The sequence below is a fragment of the Protomyctophum parallelum genome (genome assembly GCF_964188405.1).
Source record: "Protomyctophum parallelum genome assembly, chromosome: 14".
NCBI lineage: Eukaryota > Metazoa > Chordata > Actinopteri > Myctophiformes > Myctophidae > Protomyctophum > Protomyctophum parallelum.
In genome coordinates this window covers 25,085,273-25,100,301 of record NC_139709.1, presented here as the reverse complement: position 1 = coordinate 25,100,301, position 15,029 = coordinate 25,085,273, and the positions used below count along the sequence as shown (strand labels likewise).

Genomic DNA, 15,029 nt, shown 5'->3' with positions numbered 1-15,029 from the left:
CCGGAAAGTCCCCGGTTCGATCCCCTGCAGCCATAGGCGGCGGGTGCGTTTTACCTTTGGGTAGGCTATAGAATTGCGTTGGGGGGGATTCTCGCGGCCGAGCGGAGCGAGGCCGCCGCCGCGGATTTATTTATTTATTTATTTCCCAGATGGTCTAAAAATGAGTTATTTAGCATACTTTTACCAATGAATTAGCCTATACACAGACAACGACTTTTGGACGTCTTTTTCTCAAGTCTCGAGTCAGTCAGTCAGTGACAGTGTAGATTACCCGGCGGTGTTGGCGTGTTGCTGCCCCTCCGGGAGTCGCGGCTCATGGCTCTCCACAGACGGCACAGAGACAGCAGTCACTCCACTGAACGTGCCAGTGTTGCTGCAGTGGTGTGAACTGTGAACCGTGCGGGCACTGGCGCTGCTGAGTTCTGACACCTTCTATAATGCTGCGCACATATATTATATATATAAAAAAAATACCCAGCATAATTTTTGGGAAGGCTAAGCCTTCCCTAGCCTTATGCACCCGCCGCCTATGCCTGCAGCTCCTCACGGCTTTGTGTTGTCCTTGTGTTGTCCTTGTGTTGTCCTTGTGTTGTCCTTGTGTTGTCCTTGAGCAAGACACTGAACCCCTAACAAGTAACAACTCCCTCAGCTCTCCAATTACATTTGGGAGCAATTACTATTAGGGATCACGTTTTTTGCTCCCGATCCCATTCAGATAATTAGATTTTGAGGTATCTATTTTCACGATCCGATATTTATATTGTTATAGAAACACTTTTGCCATATCACAATAGTACAATATCCAAAATCACAGACAACATCCAGTCTAATATCATGATATGGATATGATAATATAGGGATGTCCCGGGTGTCTCCCGATCCGATTCCGATCATTTGAAAATGACGTGATCGGCCCCCGATTTCCGATCACGTGATCGGATCGGGACAACCCTAATTACTATAGTCTGGTTTCCAACTATAACCAGTAACCACTACTGCTACTTTCAGCAATCACTACTGCAACCATACTAAAGGTCTTCCCATCCCTTTAACCATGTGGTATGCTGGTGGTTCCTGTCGTTGGTCCATGCATGCATCATCCATGTACATCAGCAAGAAGGTCTTTAATTTGATTCTGCCCATCGTGCACCACCACCACACACAAGAACGGCAGCTCAAAAGTGGTTGATGAAAAGCTATGTTTTCGGAGAGGGAAATGAGCGTTGCTGTAGGTGGGAAAGCACAGGGAGAACTCTGATCTCTATTTCGCCACACACTGCGACCACGTAATTTGACAAGGAACACATTCCAATTACAGCAAGCATGGAACCATGGAGCACACATACTAAAGAGAGTAAAAAGGGACGCGCACATGCACAAACACCACTTTGCAATTATTCCTGCGCTAGCTCATTGTCCACATGACTGTACCATCTATCCACGTTGTCACACTGACTTATTATTTTATTGCTCACTGTTTCCTAATTATGATGAAGCCTCCTTGGAGGATCATTTAGACTCCAGCCCATAGAAAAGTAATTAAGACAATGTGTGCGTGTGCGTGTGCGCGCGTGCGTGCGTGCATGCGTGCGAGTGCAGGCCCTGTTGTGTTCCTGCATATATGCACTGGTATATTTTGATTAGTGGAAGACTACAAATTAATAATATCAGTCGGAATGGACGTACAACAGAGCCCCACATAGCCGTTCTTCAATGAAATAATTGACAAAAAACATGTAACCACGAACAGCGCTTCCACCGCCCCGTTTTGACACCAGGCTTCGTGTGCCAGAGCGGCGCCGTGTTTCGTGTCTCTCCAGTGCAGCGCACGGGGCTGTTTTGACTCCGCCGTAATTGGCGCTGTAAGAAGGGAGAAGTGAAGGCGGCTCGGTGCTTTTATCTGTGCGGTGCTGTGAGCGAGAATAAGTGAATTCAGCAACTACCGGCTTCTCAAAGACAGAGAGAGAGAGAGAGACCTCAATGAGCAGTCACATGAAGGCTATAAAGCAGTCCATGGACACTGAGAACGTCTTGTCAAGCATCTCTGCAGCCCAAATCACAGTGTTCTGAAAAGACTGCAAAAGGGTTTAGCCTGAGAGAAACGAGGCGGGATGGAAGCGGGCGGCGTACAGTCCTGTGCAGTGGCCTGATTCAATCTCTCAAATGGTTCCTCCACTCTTTGATTCATCTGCGCCTTTTGGCTGAGCAGAAAACATTAGTACCTTGCTGGCGGTTTTAATTTGTCCAATTAGATTTCGGAGCCTGAGAATACACCCCTCCGATGAGAGTTTTTGGTATTGATTTTCAACTGAATCATTCCGTTACCAGTCTGCGTGGATGTGTCGACCAAGGCTTTGACTTCCATTACAGATTGTAAGCCACAATAAGTCAATATTATGTTTGCTTCGAAAGGAACTAATTAAGACCCCAGGGGTAGGGCCCGACAAGCCTAGTGCTTCTCTCTGGCCCTTTATCAGGCCATTTGGACAAGACTGAACTGAGCTGAACTGAGCCACCGTGTTACTCACTGTTCCAGGTACTCCATCGACCGGCGCACGGACATGGACCGCCTGTTCGACGTCCACGCGGGGAACGGTTCGGTCATCCTGCTGCGGCCCGTGGACCGAGAGGAGAACGCCTGGCACAACATATCCGTCATTGCCTCAGAGTACAGTAAGTCACAATAACTGCAAATGGAGTTAAAAGCGCTGTGCAAAAGAAGCGCACTCATTGCCTTAGAGATTAGAACCACATAGCCTAAACCCTGTAGACTATGTTGTACGGTATGTCAAATAGTCGATCTACAAGGTGTTCGCCTATTATGGCCACATGTTCTCCTTTTATGAAATGACCATAATAGTGTTCACCTGGTTGACACTGATTTAGTCATGCTGTGTGCAACAGTTTAGAGAGAGCTGATTTGCATAAGCATAAGTAGCATGATGTGATGTAATATTTTGACCTTTAGCTGTAATCCAGTAGACCGTACAGTAAGTGAATCGGTATAGGGTTTTATATGCCTTGCTCATGCGTTCACGCAGCAGGACTTGGCAGAAGCTGGAATACCTTACTGTACATATCATTTCCCTCGCCCGGACAGACTTTAGTATCTCTAATCTGGCATGACACTAAAGTCTGGGAAGGCAGTCAAATTTCATATACACGATTTAAAAAAAAAAACAGCTAGCAGCACTAATTCGAGCTCAACAGCTGAAAATGGGTTGGCTTCCTCAGTCGCCAATATGCTGCTAAGCCAGCGGCAAAGGAGAAATGACAGAAACGGCAGTATGGGCTCAGTGATATGACAAGAAACACGAATTAAAACGGAACGAAAGGAACATTTTTAATGAAGGAATGAATGGAGGAGAAGAAGAGGCCGTCGACAACACGGTAGAATGAAGATGAATGTGTTCATGTGAGGCAGTAGCAGAGCCGCGGGGGTCAGGCGCCCTGTGAACTTTATGAGGTCAATGGGGTGCTGCTGACTAAGATGGAGGACGTGTCTCCTGTGTGTCTATCTCTGGTCACCTCCAGTTAAAGCACACAGCTACTTTATCTTCTCTGACCAAATGCAAGTAGAACGGTCTGGACCTTTTCATTTCAAGGACCCCCCCATAACTCCATTCGGACCCCCCTAATAATAAAAGGAACACTCCTGGACCCCACTTTGAGGACCACTGCACTAGAGCATGGCTCCTTTAAAAAAGAAACACCTTTTCATTGTCGGATCATACAAATAGACTGATTTACACTAGCTTTCCTATAAACACTAATGATGTTGACTATTATATAAGTGCTGCACAAAGAAAAAAACATTGTCTGTTTTCCACGGAAGTGATTAAATGCAATTTATAGCTGTGAAAATGTGTATAGCTACATATGTTACTTTGAAAGTGACCGACCATATGTCCATTTCATGAATGTTAAGCTTATGATTGTAAACTAATTAATGTCACTTTGTGCCTTCTGCTTTGCAGACAACCATCAACAGACCAGCCACGTTCCCGTCCACATACGACTGTTGGACATCAACGACAACGCTCCCACGTTCGCCACCGTCTATGAGTCCTTTGTCTGTGAGAGGACGAAGGCCGGACAGGTAAACAGAACACGCATGCACGCACGCAGGCACACACACACACACACACACACAAACACAAACACAAACATTCTACACAATAAAACATACATGCATACTATAGACCTACACAAACCACGCATAAATAAACCATTAGACAAATGTGCATAACTAATGCACATATTCAGCAACGTCCCATGCATAATGCATTGGTACAATCAAAAATATATACTGTATATACAAGCATATGTGCATAGCATAACGCACACACGCTCACACACATGAACTGTACATACTGTATATGCAAACAATGGCTGCACAAATCAATTAAGAGATACATATGTATGCATACGGGTGCGTGCGCACACAAACACACACACACACACACACACACACACACACACACACACACACACACACACACACACACACACACACACACACACACACACACACACACACACACCCTCACACACCCTCACACACACACACACACACACACACACACACACACACACACACACACACACACACACACACATTCTTTAGTAAGATGCTCGCTGCCACTAGTCTCTTCTCATCTTCATCATCCTTCCATCCTTCCATCCTGTCATCCCCTCTTCCTTTCATCCTTTCTGCCCTTTTATCTGTCTGTCATTGTTATTCATCATTATTTGATCTCAAGGCCCCCACCCCCCCCGCCCCCAGGCTCTGGATGTATTTGTTTATGCGTTTGTCTGGCATTTGTGTGTGTGCCTGGCTGCCTGTGTGTGTATGCGTGTTACGGATGTCGGGGCGCGGGTCTGCTATATGTCTGTTTGTCTCCACCAGGCCGAAGGCATGTGGGGAGAGTATGTTTTGCACTCCGTCCGTCCGTGTGTGTGTCCGTGTGTCCGTCCGTCCGTCCGTCCGTGTGTCCGTGAGCAGCTAATCTCGGCCACCGTTAACCCGGTCGATGCCAAATTTTGCGCACACACTCCCTGGATGCCAACGATGAACCTCTGCCCCAAACTTTCCAGAACGGCCTGTTATAGCGCCACCAGGAGGCCGCTTTGTGCAAAACAAGTTTTTGCACAGTACACCTACAGATTTTGTCCAAACATCACACAAATTGGTACACAGTCTCTCTAGAGCCATTCAACGAAACCGGTCTTTCAGATTTCTCAGACTCCATCCTGATTGGTTAAGATTGGCTTCCAAAGTTCACAGGAGTGCTCAGTTTCACATCGCGTGATTTCCCTGAAATTGTGCACGCACATTCCCACTAGGCCGAGGACGAAATGCCACATGAACAATTTCAACTCAGCCTCAAGGTGGCGCTATAACTGGCCGAAAAGTGTTTTTACCTCTAACTGCACGGATCTGTGGATAACTTTGTATGCCAACTCCCTAGAGGCCAAGGAAAAACCTTTGGCTGGAATTTTTCACATCTGCTCTTTATAGCGCCACCAGGAGGCCGACATATGTAAAACACATTTTCTATTATTACTCCTTCAGATTTTATCCAAATTTCACGCAAATCGGTACACATGATCTCCATAGTCATGTGATCAAGGCAGGTTTGTTTGATTTCTCATATTCCATCCTGATTGGCCACGATTGGCTCCTACAGTTTTCAGGAGTAGCCCGCTTTGTACAAATCGCCACAACTCCTCAACACAGCGTCCGATTGCGATGAAACTGTGCACGCATATTCCCACTAGGCTGAGGAAGAAATCCTGGTGGAGACCTGTGCCCAGAAGGGCACTTTTTCTAGTTGTCTGTGCGCGCGCCCTGTTTGTCGTCCCTGCAGATCCGTCCTGCGCAGCCAGTGGTGGGGAGCGTTCCCTACGCTCCACCCTTGGCCGCCGCCTCCCATCCTGCGCGTCCAACCAGCGCCTCCACCCTGTCTCGCCTGATGGCATAAAGCCAAACTGAAGACTGTGTTCCGGGCCGCTGTCAGACTGTTTGTGTCTCTAGAGTAGGGAAGTGACAGCGCGCCCTCCGTGCAGGGAAGAGAGTTCATTCAACCTGTATTCTATATTCTAATTCTATACTTTCAGAAACCTCGTAAAGAGAGAGTTACCAAGTGCTATACTTATAGTTCTAAGTGCTTTCGTATAACTGTGAGTCATTCACGAGCAGGTAGTATTTCCTATATTAGTATTTCACCATTGTCACCTTATAGCTAGTTAGGCAGGCACCTTCACCTGTACTTTTGTTTGATGGTAGGCATAAGAATAGAGTAGTCAGTTAGCGTTTTCTTTTGTGTACCAGTCAGATAGTCAGTATTGGGAGGGGGTCTAGTATAGGGTACAGTGTTAGGGTATTTTGTTGTTTTCGTTCCTTTAAGGTCCTGCTCAGCCTGCTCACCCTGTTCACCTGTATTATATGTATTCGATTCACTCTGTATGCCACAGAAAAGTCAAGTATAATAAAACAACTTTGGCTTATTCCATCTTGCCTTCTTCCATAACCAACCTAGACTCAGTGAGTCGTAACAGAATGGGGGCTCGTGGAGCTTAACGGAACCTGGTTATGTGACTATATATTTATTTCATTTTTAGTGGCATACGGTTGTAGAAAGTTTGTGTAAAGGCGCAGGTAGAGAGAAAGATGGCACCTCCATTTGACTTGGATGCATTTGTAAACAGCCCAACGTTGATGCAGTTGGATGCTTGTCGCAAAGACGACTTGAACAAAATAGCTTTCCATTATAAGATTCCCGTACCGAAGGTGGCAAGTAAGGAAGAGCTAAAGACACACGTTCTGGCTGGTTTGGTCATTAAGAATGTCCTGCTGGTGTTGCCTGGCGAGGGAGCGGTGAGTATGCCCGTGAGTGAGCCTGGTGGCGCTCAAGACAAAGAACATGGTGGTGTTCAGGAGGATGATGGCGATCAATCAGACGCTGAGAGTGAGAAGGAAGGTGCTGAGGCGCCTATGAACATGGGGGTGGTCATGAGCCACTACCCGATCCAGATGGATCCAAGGGGGACGTTGGGACCACAGAAAAGTCAAGTATAATAAAACAACTTTGGCTTATTCCATCTTGCCTTCTTCCATAACCAACCTAGACTCAGTGAGTCGTAACAATGCGTGAGTGCACGCACAACGTCTGCAGGTATGTGTGTGTGTTAATGTGTGTGTAAGGTGCCAGGAGGATGCGTTGGCAATCCTGGAGAAAAGCCTCAAATCCACTGCGTCAACAAGATAATTATTGCTGTGGCTCCTTGTCAAGACCTTGCTTTGCGTTGGCTAGTGGCGTGCACTGCTTTTAATGAGAGACACTAACATCCTTGTCGAGACCTTGCAGTGCGTTGGCTAGGAGGCATCCTCGGGTTTTAATGACAGGCACTAATAGCCCTGCGCCAGCCCTGCTCCAAAGGCCCCTCTGCAGACCAGGCTGTCTCGTCCTGAGACTCCTGACTAACGTCGAGTACATCTGGAGATCAAACTGATTGACATCAGTGATGACTCAAGAGACATCACGCTGGGTGCAGCTGATGGGTCATGCTAAAAAAAGTCTCACATCCAAAGACACTGCGCAGACCACATCTGACCATCAGGCACTGGTGGCACTGCTCTGCGCCTGTCAGGAAGTGATATTGATTGGATACCTCAATGAATAATGTAATATGTTCTAGCCAACCCCCTAAAAAAGAATGTATTTGTTCACTCCTGTAGTGGACATGGGTTGTACACGCGGGTTTCATTCCTGTAATTGAAACTGCGAAAGCAGAGATTCAACATGGTGGTCTTTGAGCTTTGATTTGCTACAGGAGCTACGTACATATTATCAATCACTACTAAATGAAAATGTCTGTCCACTTATCACTCACGATAAGAGGACAGACATCAAGAGTGCTCTCCATGTAATAATTGCACTCTCTCTCTCTCTGGTGCTATCTTTCTCACACTCTCATTGCTTGCTCTCCAAATACTTTTTTTCCTCTTTGCATGCAGATAAATGTGAGTGAAATGCTCTCCCTTCCCTTGAATCTGGTGATCGGGCCAGACTAATCCTTGGCTTTCACCCACCTATGGCACAATACACAGACGCTCACATTACACACACTGGCACTAATCAAGTGCCCGGTTGCTCGACAACGACGTGCTTTGTACCAGCCTTAGGCTTGTTGACTTTGTCCCCTTTGCATTGTTACAGTGTGTGAAAAGCTTGCAACTGCTCAAGAATTAGGAGAACAAGGCATGCACAGTAAACAAAAATACTATCACCTGATATAACCTAGTCAATGAAAAAACACATGGATGGTATGCAATCTGACATGCAATGCCAGAAGTTGTTTGATGACAAAATTGCTTTAATAAATTAGACAGGATTCAGCTCCAGCATTGATTGCCTGCATTTCTGCTCGAATCAATTATTATTATTATTTATAATGTACATTTAATACATCCAAGATTGACAAATTTACTGCATTTGTATTATAACACCTTTCATAAATACAATGGAGCTCAGTGTGCTTCTCAGCGGAAATACAGAAACGGAATAGAAATGGATTAATAAAAGACAGCGTCTATGGCACCATTCTGAACATTCAGTTGGTTAACTGAGTGTTAAATGTAAATGAAGGTACTGTATGTAAGCTAATGAGTGTTGTTGCTGTTTTCCACAGCGTATCCAGACAGTGAGCGCCGTCGACGCAGACACGCCATCTTCAGGACACAAGTTCTTCTTCAGCCTGGCTCCTGAAGACCTGAGGACCTACCGCAGTAACTTCACCGTCCGTGACAACGGAGGTAGATACACACGCACGCACGCACGCATGCACGCACAGTACTGTATGGGGGCATTTGACAGAAGAGGCTGAAAGACACGCACATCTATATAACCTAATGAGCTGGGTGCCGGATCAAAAGCAGTGATAGTTCAAGAATAAAAAGAGTCCGCACACCATTTTCTGCTCCCAGAAATAATCTTTACTCTTAAGTGGTAACACTTCGAGCCGAAGTACAGGTCTCAGAACTGACATTTGGGCCTCACACATACACAAGTAGTAACAATAATTTGCTCACTCACATTAGTTGTATTTGTTGCTTTTGGATTGACAGAGTCCATGCAGCCTCGCTCGTTATTTACCTCGTTATGATGCCTCTCTCCTGTCTCGTCTGGTCTCCCCCTCAGACAACACGGCGGGCATCCTGACGCGGCGTGCCAGCTACAGCCGGCTGCACCAGAGCGTGTACCTCGTGCCCGTGGTGATCACGGACGGGGACTACCCCATGCAGAGCAGCACGGGCACGCTCACCGTGCGCGTGTGCACGTGCGACCGCGAGGGCAAGATGGAGGTGTGCAACGCCGAGGCGCTGGCCAGCTCGGCCGGCCTCAGCACCGGAGCGCTCATCGCCATCCTGCTCTGTGTCATCATACTGCTGAGTGAGTACACACGCGGCTACACTCGCACGCACGCACGCACTGCACGTGTGTTTGCACCATATACGTACCAGTGCTTTTCAACCAGTGGTCCTTGAGGGGGTTCCAGGTGGTCCCCATCAGCTAAATGATGGAGATGATTGTTAACCAAATGGACCCTTATAGATCTTTAACCCTTGAGTCAAAGATGTGAAATGAAACCAAATGTACCCTTCACTTAATTTACAAGAAGCCTACACAACTAGAGGAATTGTTATTTTTTATAAATGCTTTCCTGCTATCTCTTCTATGGTACCAACATCAATACAGCATGGAATTGTGGACAACATCGTATCCAACAACATATACTAAGTTTTGGGTCCGAGGGGCTAAATCTCATCAAATGGTGGTCCGTGGCTCAGGTGCAGAATAAATAATGGACCTTGATATGAACAGGGTTGAAAACCACTGCCATATACCTGTTGGTTCGTGATGTGAGAATAGCCATCCTATTCTGTGTGTGTGTGTGTGCACGCGTGCGTGACCATGTCACTCCGCATTGAGTGAGCTTGTGTACACTGGGAAACAACAGATAAGTACAACAGTACGCATCATGCATGCTTGTGCACACACACAGGGTCACGTAAACACCAACGCCCAGGCATGTGCTCACACACCCACACGACCAGTCCTTCCTGTGCGTCCAAGCTGAAGACTCCTGAATTCATCAGCACGTTTTTTTCTCCCTGCCGTACCAGTCTGTGTGTGCAGCATATTAAACACAAGCAAGCCCTTATCCCTATATCATCTAACCGTAATGGAAAACAATGTTGGATCAGTGGTGGGCAAATATGCTGCAGCTAGCAGGAACGCTATGGAAATGAATGCATCTCATCTGCCAGCAAGTCCCCACTTATCCTCTTATGCATGCGGTGGTCACAGTCCAATGCGCTCCCAGGAAAATGAATACATATTTATGCCACACTGGAAGTGCAGTCATTGCAGACGTAGTTAGCGAGGACACTCGTGCACGCACGCACGCACACACGCACGCACACATGCACAGTTGCACACGACCACATACACAGGACCACATGCACACACACCTATCCGCATGAGTGAGAAGGCTTGCTGAGAAAACAGATGCGGCAATTTCCAAACGGACGCACACAGCACATATACTCGTGAAGACGCACACACACACACACACACACACACACACACACACACACACACACACACAAACACACACACACACACACACACACACACACACACACACACACTCCAACAACAATTCAAAAGATATAAAAATATAAATATTGAGAGGACATGCACACAGTCGCACAAAAGGCTTGGAGACATGCACACAAGTGATGAGAGCAGACAGTGTTGTAAGCCTAATGCAATGTCCAGTCTAGGATGAGCAATGTTATCATGCAGGCCTGAATAGTTTCAACTCTATCTCTCACACTCGCACAGACACATGCGCACGTACACACACACACACACACACACACACACACACACACACACACACACACACACACACACACACACACACACACACACACACACACACACACACACACACACACACACACACACTCAAAATTGCACACATGTATACATACATGAATGCATGCACACATGCGCATGCATCTCATTCATTCCATTGTTTTACTAGCTCAACTCAACTCACTGATTCATATTGTGTCCATTATCAATTTGGCTTTGCTTCAAGTTCCTGCAATAAAATTCCGTTAAGCCATTTGCTTCACTCGGTTTGTTTTTTGTTCATCTCTGTCTGCCTTGTTCTCCTTATCAGTAAACTACAGTAGTCTGTCTGTCTGTCTGTCTGTCTGTCTGTCTGTCTGTCTGTCTGTCTGTCTGTCTGTCTCTGTCTCTGTCTCTGTCTCTGTCTCTGTCTCTGTCTCTGTCTCTCTCTCTCTCTCTCTCTCTCTCTGGCAAAATAATTTCCACATCAAAGTTTATGCACTCATGCCCTTTGTGAATCGTATTTCACGGTGTGATCTGTGGTGCTTGTATATTCACTTTCCCTTGCATGTGTGGTGGGGTTTATTTTAAATTCAGACTTCCCTGCATGGACGGGGCTCTGTAAATTAAATGTTATGGTCTGCCACGGTATCAAAGGCTGACGTCACATACAGTATGTGCGTGTGTGCGTGCGTATATATTTGTGTATATAGTCTTCCTTACATGTTTGCACTTTCATCGTTAAAATGAACACGGGGGATTTGTACAGAATCCCGTCTCCTTCTAACCGTGTCTGTTGTGTCTCATGTGTCTCTTCAGTGATCGTGGTGCTGTTCACGGCGCTCAAGCGGCAGCGCAAACAGGAGCCTCTCATCCTGTCCAAGGAGGACGTGCGTGACAACGTCGTGAGCTACAACGACGAGGGCGGCGGCGAGGAAGACACGCAGGCCTTCGACATCGGCGCGCTGCGGCACCCCGACGCCGCCGTGGCCGCCGGCGTGGCGTTCGAGGAGTCGGCCAAGCAGCGGCGCGACATCATGCCCACGGAGGCCCTGCCGTACCCCGTGCTCCGACGGGGCGGCGGCGGGGGGGGCCTGGCCGCGCCCCCGGTCCTCGCCGCGTCCGGCAGGGACAACGCGGAGGTGCGCGACTTCATCAACCAGAGGGTGGTGGAGAACGACTGCAACCCGACGGCGCCGCCGTACGACTCGCTGGCCACGTACGCCTACGAGGGCACGGGCTCCGTGGCCGAGTCGCTGAGCTCGCTGGGCTCGGCGTCGTCCGAGGGCGAGCAGGACTACCACTACCTGAGCGACTGGGGGCCGCGCTTCAGGAAACTCGCCGATATGTACGGCGCGGACGACAGCGACTTCTGCTAACGAAGCCTCCGCATGTGCACTTGTATACCTATACGGGGAGCGTTGCTCACACAGCAGAATGACTTTGAAACGCGTCCGACGCCAGTCTGGAACGATTCGGCATGTGTCGATATTGGAGACAGTCTGAACAAATCAAAATGTAAAAAAAATAATTGCGGGAAAAAAACACATCTGCAGTATGTCACTTGCATTTTATAAAGTGTTCATAATCGGCAACTCACATACACAGGCACGACTTTAGACTTGGTATTGTGGGCAGCCAGGCATCCGGGCGCATGTTGAACTATTTCAAATGAAACAAGCCCAAACACTGACCACTGGACCCTGAGGAAAGCGGTGACATTTTGAGTTTACTGCCTGGATTTGAACTGCCTTCATTATAGTCACTTTCCCAAGGATACAAATACTACTTTTTCACTAGATCTTCACGAGTCCATTGCAGACGGGACTGGAGCAAAACGGTCCTCGCAAGGAAATATCTGAACTTGGAACCCACTGGGTGGGGTTTGCAAAGTATGCAGCCGATGCAGCAATGCCTGAAGCCTAAAGTTCACGTCTGTGTTGCAGACCTCATCGAGGCGATAATTTCAGCTGTGGATGAGCTTTGTCTTTTGTGATTGGCTTTGGGATTTGAGTATTTAGCAACTGTTTTTTATCATGCTTTAAGCCTGTAGAACTGGCCTGCCAAATGCTCAGAAGCACACCATCTCCATCGTCGACGTTATTTTCATGTTATTTCACATGTGCCACGCACTGTCGCACATCAGTGTGAATGGGATGTGTCCTTTGTGTTTGAAACACTAGCGCTTTTGGAAGCAGGACAATAAACTGCAGCGGAGGTATGTGTGAGGACCGAGCTGGACATAAACATCTGCCTCTTATCAAATATGTGTAAAAGAATTTCTCTTCTTCTTTTTTTTGTTGTTGAATAAAGTGCCCTTCTTGCCCTTGCTCCAAGCTTATCGACCCTCACCCCCGGCATCTGTTGACATGGTGACAGAACGAAGGGGGGGGCCCGAGATGATTGACTCTTTTATACGCTTTGCTTTTTCTCTCTGTTCTTTTGTAAAACGTACAAACCATTCCAGAGGAGCTTCACTCTCTCTCAAGGATCCCCGCTTTAAACAGCCTTCTCTGGGGGAGTGACGATACAAATGGAAAGTTCACACAAAGAAAATGCATTCATTTCTTTAGATATACAGTACTTTGGTTCGTGGGGCTTTATCACTAACGCTGCACGGGGAAAGGAAAAAAATAATCTACTCTCAGCTTCTCTACTGTATAGGTGTCAAACCTTTTGATTGAACAACATACTGTACTTATAGTTACTTACTGTGCCACTCTTTTTCAGGATCTTTTCTTTGAGTAATGAACAAAAAAAGCATATATGTTCCTGAGTGAAAAAAAACGAAATGCAAAGCATCCATCAGGATTCACTGAACTGGAGGAAAGGAAGAAGTCCCCAAACTTCAAAACCAGTGTTGCTTCTGAATGTCTTTGAAACTAAGAACTGCTATCCTCATTCTAAACTTTGATCCTCTCCTGGCCCAGTTTCTACAGCTCCCTCTGTCTCTCTTTTTTATTTATCTATATTTGTTCTCTCCCATGTATGTACATACATCAGAAATTGGATCCAAAACGCTTGTACCCAAAGGTATTCTCTTTCATCTGTTGCCGTCGTGTGAAATTTCACGGGCACCGCTGTTTCCAATTATTTCTTTTGTGTGTGAGCAGTGTGATAAAATGCTATACTGTTCCTATACCTAAGCATTTGTTTTGCTGGATGGTTGATGCTTAGAAGCAAAGCGGACCTTTCAGACAGTGACCTTCAATAGCAGGAGGTGAGCCAACCATCAGGAGCCGAATTACCATACTTACAGTATATACCTTCTTTGTTTCAATCAGGGAGTTGTTGGTTGGCGGTTGTTTTGTTTGCTTTATTGTTATAATTAATCAGCACTGGGGAAAGCATAACATTGCTAATTTGGGTTTGATGTCAGGCCAATTAGTAAAGGAAATAAATAAATAATAAATAACAGGCAACGCCAGTGCTACACGCCACAATTTCAAGTAGGAAATTGAAATAATCACTTTGAAGTCCTGATCAAATGACTCTCACTTTGACATAGCGTTCTGATTTGATATCAGAAGTTTCTATGGTGTTTATTTTTCGGGGATAAAAAAAAGAAGAAAAAAAAAGCAGCTTGTACAAGCCGTGTTTTTGTGAAAGTGGTTCTGCTCCGAAGGCTTTTGGCCAAAAAGTGTCCAAACGATTTTATTTGCATTATTTTACGTTGCTCTTGTTTATATTGTGATTCATTCTTTTATTTTTTGTACCAAATATATTTGTAGGACACAACAATGGAAAAAAAAACAAAACAAAACAAAAGTCCAGCTTCACTGTTTTTAAATGTGATTGTTGGAGGTGTGAAACTCATTGTGGGCAGTCTGGCGCCCGTGTATGATGTACTGTATGATGAACAATCGTTTAATTTGATCAAAAATAAAACTTTTACAGTGAAACAAGGGTTTGGAAAATTATTAGCGTGCCTGACTGCCTGTAAAGTTTTACATAAAAGAATGTAAGATGTCCACCGCTGTGCCTCCAGCTTTGTCGAACGTCTATTACTTAGGGTAGACCCTCTAAAAAATTAGATTATGCAAATATACCACATAATCAGCGAAATGGCGCAGATTAAGTATGGGTAAAAAAAATAAAAAA

At 46.2% G+C, this 15,029-nt stretch overlaps 1 protein-coding gene across 1 annotated transcript in view; it reads left to right on the top strand.

Moving 5' to 3' along the window:
- The window catches only part of LOC310870776 (cadherin-6-like), a 73,424-nt gene extending 58,607 nt beyond the window's left edge, over positions 1-14,817 (top strand). Inside the window, exons 8-12 of the mRNA XM_083782080.1 lie at positions 2,537-2,673; positions 3,978-4,099; positions 8,695-8,818; positions 9,204-9,455; positions 11,748-14,817. Of these exons, the coding sequence (XP_083638206.1) occupies positions 2,537-2,673; positions 3,978-4,099; positions 8,695-8,818; positions 9,204-9,455; positions 11,748-12,307 (1,195 nt within the window). The 3' untranslated portion in view covers positions 12,308-14,817. The remainder of the gene's footprint in view (positions 1-2,536; positions 2,674-3,977; positions 4,100-8,694; positions 8,819-9,203; positions 9,456-11,747) is intronic.
- The last annotated feature ends 212 nt before the right edge of the window (positions 14,818-15,029 follow it).